The sequence below is a fragment of the Pimephales promelas genome, chromosome 8, assembly GCF_988280905.1.
Source record: "Pimephales promelas chromosome 8, fPimPro1.hap1.1, whole genome shotgun sequence".
In the NCBI taxonomy this organism is placed as follows: domain Eukaryota; kingdom Metazoa; phylum Chordata; class Actinopteri; order Cypriniformes; family Leuciscidae; genus Pimephales; species Pimephales promelas.
Window position 1 is genome coordinate 25,552,421 of NC_142776.1, and position 7,503 is coordinate 25,559,923.

Here is a 7,503-nt window from a genome sequence, read left to right on the forward strand (position 1 = left end):
TATTATGCAGTCAAAAAAAAAAAAAAAGGACTATTCTAATGCTTTTGCCTTCCCCTTAGCAAATCTAACTCACAATTGCAGCCTGATGTCTTGAACCATCCTCTGGGAATGTTATGGTCCTACGCTATCTCACGTCATTAAAAAGTGGCTAATTCGTACTAATTCATACGACCTCACTCGTACGAATTCGTACGATTTGTCCAAACCCACGTGATGGGTAGGTTTAGGGGCGGGGTCAGGGGTAGGTCATTCGTACGAATTCATACGAATTGGCCAATTCGTAAAATATGTACGATGTAGCAAAAATCTTCGTACAAGGGGTGAGGTTGTACGAATTGTTACGAATTAGCCACCTCGTAAAATTCGTACGAATTCTCGTGAGATCGGGTTGTATGGTCTTAGAACATAAAAAGGGAACATTCTACTAACATTTTGCTAATACAATGTTCGTGTAACCAAAAAATGTTCATAAAACATTTATAAAATTTACGTTTTGAACATTCACAGAAGTAATATTTCCGTAACTTTGGAACCGAAAATATTGTTTACGTGTCAGCTTGAAACTGACATTTAATGTAGTCTTTTCCTCATTATTGTTACATATATCTGAGTAAAATGGCTTGCTGATTTTGTCCATCAGGAATCAATTTGATCGTTGGATTGTTGTAGTTTGCTATTGCTGTGATGTCATATTAGTGACAGAATGTTCTACAAAACACATCATTAGAGAAGAGATGTCACTGCATGTGAGAGGGGAAGTTATTTTGATTACCAAGGCACATGAATTTAAAACAAAATAATTTGATTTCAGGGTGACTTTAAAGAAAGTAAGCTGGGAACATTCTACTAATGTTTTAGCAAGCGTGTACAGTGTTATCATGTATAAAAACTGGACGTTTTGAAAGTTGACAGAACTTTTGGAAAACATCTTCCATAACCTAATAGCAATGCTGAATGCATTCCTGAAACATACAAATGTTAGCCAATAATAAGCTAGTTAAATTGTATCTTTACTGAAATGTTTCTGTTGGAATATATGCACTCTGTATTGTGGAGTTTGGAAGGCTGTCTGTTGATTGGTTGCATGGAATGTCTTCACCAGCAAGCAGAAGCTGAGAGTATGGCTAATATCTGTAGTAACACAGGACCCTTTGCTGTCTCATCAGAAATGAAATGCATTTTGCTTTGAGGTGAAGACATCTTTTCTAAAATTACAAAGACCCAGTGCTGTTAGTTGAGGAACCAATTTATGTTTGTTTTTTCCTTTGTTGTATGTGTTTGGGCAGATTGGTGTGTTTTATTACCATGTTTCACTGGTGCAGCTGTGCTAATTGATGATGAGTCAGCACTGACGAAGGCTCATGACTGGCCTGGGAACCTATTTTATGAAGGCAGACTAAACACATACTGTAGATTGACTTTCTCTTTCACCAGAGATATAGAGTAGCACTCAAATGGCTTCAAAGCTCACGTTAGGCTATTCGATTTGTCTACGTTAGTTGACTTTACCATCATATATAAATGTAATGAATTATTATTGTTATTATTATCTTATTGACGAAGCGGGTCAAAAGATACAACCGAATGTTGGAAGCACAACTATGTCCTCAATCATTCAAACATCCGTAGACAAAACAGGTATGCAATGTTGGCTATACTGTAATACTTACTGTAATGCTATATTTAGTCCTCTTGTATTTTACATTATACAGTAAATATACTTTATAGAGACGTCATGTTACACACACACAGATCACACACACGTATATCTGTATGTATATCTCTCTGTGTGTGTGTGTGTTACATTTTGCATCTACAAAGTACAGTATATGTAACTGTATATTTAACAGTATATTATGTTATTACAGTATATATACAGTATATTTACTGAATCCTGTCCATGCAGTCTCTTGCAATTAATATCTCACATATTTTTGGTCATTGTCATCAAAATCGTAGCCCTAGTTTTAAATCTGAAAATACCAACACACTGTTATAATGACAACATGACTAAGCATTTTTGACTATCTTGTTTGTGAACAATGACACAAGGACTTGTCATTCTGATGGCACTGATATGTTCATTGACATACTTACTTTTGATAGATGAACTAAGGATTTTGAGTAAGTTACAGGCTTTTGCTGGTAATCCATTGTGTGGTGCTGTTTGTACGAATTGTTTTGAGAAATGCACTTGCAAATCTTAAGAATGATTCAAGATATGTACCAAAGCGACTGAGAACAACTAATATATGTTTAGATAAAAAAATTAAACTTATTAAGCACTTAAAAATATATTTTACAACACACTGAGCATTGAGAAAGAAGCAACAAAAATATGATTGTATCTTTATATAAAGAGCTGTATTTCTTTTCGGGGGAAGTAATGTAATAAATCTTGCCCTGAGTGGCCAATACTTTAAGTGTAATAAGCTCCAATAGCCAGTGGATTATGGTCACAGTTATGGATTTTTCTTGTGAAAAAGGCATATTTGCAAAACAAGCTGTGTGAATCCTGTTTCTGTATAATATGACATTATCTAAGATCGATTAGATATGAATTAATCTCTTTTGCTTACTATGCAGAGATTCTGCTAGACAGGAGCAGTTACATTCATAGTGATGAATGGTGGCCATTTGACCCACTTTTACATATCTCCAGATACACGACTGAAATTCTAAACACACCGGCTGTGTCTTCAAATCGAATGAGCTGCCTTGCTATAGTAAGAACACATTAGTATTTGTACATTTAGTGTTTATTGTGATAACATAGGATGCTCACTTTGCAGTGCTCACAGATGTATTCAGACTTGTTTATCTGCATTATTCCTATGGCATCAGGAAAATATAGCCTAAACTGTCGTGTCATCCCAAATTTTTTGTCTGCTCCTTCAACCGCCAGGCAGCATCCATGTATTTAGTGATTTCAGAGTTCTGCCGTGGAAAGTTTAATCTTCTGTCACTGCGATCTGAGACAAGCTGAAGTGTTGCACAAAAGAGCTGATTAGTAGGATAATTACGAAAGATGTTTTAAATTTTATACTTTACAGCTGATGGTTAAAGTACATACATACTGTAATCTTGGGTATACTATGATATGCAAATTGGGAGTAAATCCACTATGGGGTTTGTCAATTACAAAAAAAACAAAAAACAAACCGGTTACACTTTAGATTAGGGTCCAATTCTCACTATTAACTAAATATTAACAACAGCTTTTGCCTCAAACTCCTAATTACTGCTTATTAATAGTTAGTAAGGTTGTTTAAGTTTAGGTATTAGGTGGGATTAAGGGATGTAGAATAAGGTCATGCAGAATAAGGCATCAACATGTGCTTTCTGAGTAATAAACAGTTAAATTACTAATATGCATGCTAATAAGCAGTTAGTTTATGTAATGACAATTAGACCCTGAACTAAAGTGTAACCAATGTTATTTAGCAGTTAGATTTGGAAGCAAAAACTGCCAGATTTAGCTGATTAATTAAAATAAGATTTTTTTTATGTACATGTTAATGTTAGTTAAATATTAACTAGCAATGAGCAATACAATTTGTTACAGTGTTTATTAATCTTTGTTAACATGTTCATGTTAGTTTATGTTAACTTAGGTCTATTAAATAATATTAACACATTGATTCATGCAAACAAATGTAAACTAATTTAACCATATTGAAAGTACCAGTAAATACATCTAATTTGTATCCTAAATATTAATATACAATCTAAATATCTTGAGCCAAACAATAAGAGAACATTAATGACTATTTTAAGATGGATAGATGGATGGATGGATGGATGGATGGATGGATGGATGGATGGATGGATGGATAGATGGATAGATGGATAGATAGATAGATACTTACTAAAGGGGTGGATATCCATCCTATCTCTTGTGCTTCAGTCTGAGGGTGAGAGTACTTCTTTGTTGGCTCCAGGCGGGCCCCGTGTATGGCCTGGAGGAAAGCAGCTGTACAAAAAGATTTTGTCAATACACTTTACATATTTAGTTAAGTTTCACAAGCTCTTTGCCTGCTACTTGGCTTGCTGTCCGCAGTGGAGGAGCTCGAGCTCTTCAACTTGAGTTTAGATATAGAATTGTGAATTATATTGGTGGATGTGGAGGGATGCCAAAACAGCTGATGCCACCATGGTGAGCTGCGGCTTATGCTGTTAATTGAAAGATTAGATGGGTTCACTCCTCCCGAAATTACAGTGTGAACTTCAGTTTAGAATTTAAATGAGTGGGACGACTTGTATGTGAATTATATGGTTATATTTTGTGGCTCTAACATAACTATAGTTTGGCGGCAACTAGGCTAACATTAAATTCTGCTACGTCAAATGTAACGTTAATTGAAATACTTACGGTCTTCCTCTTCCTTTCTGTAGGTGATGTTGGACATGGGTTTGTCAGTCAAAATGTGCACTGAAAAAAACAAAGAGGCTCTTTTAAATATTTAGTCAAAGTTAACAAAGAGACGTGTGAAGCTCTGCACTCACGTTTCTTTAAGGGGTTGATGTTAAACTCCGTGTAAAGCTTCTGGGTTCTCAGCTCCTTCGTTATTGTCTCGACATGAATAGCATTCTGGTGAACTATGTCCACGGGCTCTTTTTCTTTAGGTTTTGCCATATTGACCAAAGTGTTATAAATTATTTTTCAATTGCGAATGTTTGCTGGTATGATCCCTCTTCTCCAAGAATTGTGTTACTTGGCAACCGTAAATAAAGAGCTAAATGCTATGATATGTTTTCTCCACACGAGGGCGCGCAAAGTCCAGCAATTAGTTTGCAACAGAAGTTCAACATTATTGTACTTTCTGTCCTAATGTATTTCAATGGTTGCCAACAGGGACCATTATCTAATTGCGATTGAGAAATGAATGAAGGAATGAATGAATAAAAAAACCTTTTCATGTAGTGCTGTTTAATGTGCAAACTGTGTTGTAGTATAAGAACCAAGAATATATTAAATTAATCATATTTTGTAGAAAATGTAATCAATCAATCTTTGGCAAGGGAAATGTTCAAATTAAATATTCCAAAAAAATATCCAAAAAATCCAAAATTAGCCTATAATAGGCCTATTTTAAAAAAAAATATATTTGAAATATGAAAGTGTCCATCATATGCATACTTAAGAATCTCGCCAGAAGTAGTAGGTCATCCGGGTACTTTTTGCCTACATGAGTACAGTTAATTTGGAAATGTTTGTCACATTCTGTTTTTCACCTACTTGGGGCATGTGATTTCGGATGCAACCGAGGTGGTCGGAAGACTTAAACTGCTCAGAAAAAGTGGTGCAGAGAGGGTGTCATCCTGCAAAGAACGAAAGATAAAAAGTGCTGAGTGTGTCTGTGAGGGAGAGCTGAGATATATAATTTCTAAATATAGAAATATAATATTAGAATAGAAAGAAATATAAAATAGCTTCTACAATTCAAATGTGCAACTAAACATATTTAATGTTCGATATATTTTTAAACATGTATATCACATAAAATGTAGGCTAGCTTAGTATCCTGCGGATAGTTTAGGTGCGCGGCCCTCCTAACCCTCCTTAGACCCTCCCCTGGGTTTTATGTAGGCCTAATTTCCCCATGTTTGCTCTTGTTTCTAAATAGGCTATAAAATGGTGCAATTATTAGCATTTTGCTCTTTGATATTGTGTCTCTTGGAGGATTAAAATTCATTAGTACAGTCAAAACGCTGGCGAGTAATTTTGTTCTGCACATTACAACCACATGTAATGTATAGTTGTGAACTTATTTTGTATCTATTTATATGTTTTACCATTTTATTAACAATTCTTTGTTTTAAAAATTCTTTCTGAATTGTTCCTATGGAGGCTTAAGAACGTGAGAAAGTTTCCAGCACATCTAACCATGAGTCCATGCTATGTCTGTGACTAGCAGTCATCCATAACCACAATCTGTGCCAAAATACAAAAACACTTTACTCGCTCAAGGCCTATTGTCTACACGCACACCAAGATAATTCTCTATCACACAAAGGGATAATGTGAATGTGTATGTGAGTGTTTGTTCAGGTGTGAGGAAGTATATGTTGAGGTTCAGATAAACGCTACCATCATTATGTGTAGCCCATCTTCAACTGAAATGATGCTGAAATGATTCCCTCAGTCACACAGCCAGAGAGAAGCAGCCGCAAAATCTCGATCTGCTAGAGCTAGATAAACCCCAGGAGTCATACACCACCACTGATGGCACTGATTATACTGAATACACTCGCCATCACTGGAGACGCCACCTGGTCATGGGAAACTCTCTTGAAAAATCAGATTGGCACTGCTTTTTAAGTGTTCCCTCAGCCGGATCAAAGTTTCAGCAACATGTTTTCTGTTTATAGGGCCATGTAAAGCATTCGGGGTGAAAAATGAGAATATGTACCTAAAAGAATACAACCGTGAGAGGCCAAGTCTCTCTTAAATCTCTGTGTTTAGTCTTTAAAAATGAAATTGGGCTAGATTGGTTTGATATAAGGACATATTGCAGACTGCAAGCATTGGCTGTTTTGAATTCATCCTGAGTTTGCTCCCAAGTGATCATTATAGAATGAACAACATCAGGTCTAATCACGCTGGATTTATTTTGATCTTTCCCACAAACCAATCAATTCCTAATAATTGTCATCTGCAGCCTATGCCGATGCATGTAAAGTGAGCTTAGTGAAATGTTTAAGGGGGAGCACATTAAATAGCTTTAATTAAACAGCTTGACAAATAGCTTGAGTTAAATTGTTCTGCAATTTAGGAGAAGCACAGACCGAGCGTTTGAGCAAGATTACCTGCCTGAAGAGAAATACTGTCTCATTTCAGGCTGTTAGCAGAACAACTAAAAGCAATATGCAACACAAGCCGAAGTCTTTTTGGACTTCACCTCCTTTAATTTAATATATAGGTGTTTTTTTCTTTCTGTCAGATTATTAACAATTAATAATTAATTTTCACTCATATGCATTATATAGGTGAAGATGTACCACTTATAATTTAGTAATTTTAATATATGCATTTTTCTATTCTCTTTGACATAATATACAATTTATCGTGACACATTTTTGTGTAAAAACATTAAATTACTTTTTGTCCCTCAACTTCCAGTACGCCTTGTTAAAATCTTGATCATATGCCCTAAATCACATGACGGAAGTGACGTCATTTGAGGGAACGCAACTCCTCGGACAAAGTAAGGATCATGAAAGATGTTATTTGTTCTTATACACACTGAAGCAAATTGTGTGAATATGTGGTAAATGTCTTCATTTTGCATGGTAAATATTATATCCATAAACAAAAATTTGCAAAATGCATTCCAAAATGTAATCTATTTTTAATAGAGATTAAATCGCTGAGTTTAAGTCACTTAAATTAGTTCAAAATAAAAAAGAACGAAATGTTGTTAAACTTTATGGAGGAATTCTTCGTATTGTAATTAATGCCCCTACTTAGTTTACCAAATTATATGAACATTAAAAGTGTCT

General features: G+C 35.2%; 1 protein-coding gene across 1 annotated transcript; it reads right to left on the reverse strand.

Annotated features, from left to right (window-relative positions):
- Positions 1-2,741: 2,741 nt before the first annotated feature.
- On the reverse strand, positions 2,742-4,711 carry cfap144 (cilia and flagella associated protein 144). The gene is made up of 4 exons (XM_039647756.2): positions 4,507-4,711; positions 4,373-4,432; positions 3,870-3,973; positions 2,742-2,982 (listed from the first exon to the last, which is right to left on the reverse strand). Exons 1-4 carry the CDS (start codon positions 4,634-4,636, stop codon positions 2,869-2,871), a joined length of 408 nt encoding a protein of 135 aa, XP_039503690.2. The 5' UTR covers positions 4,637-4,711; the 3' UTR covers positions 2,742-2,868.
- Between the last annotated feature and the right edge of the window lie 2,792 nt (positions 4,712-7,503).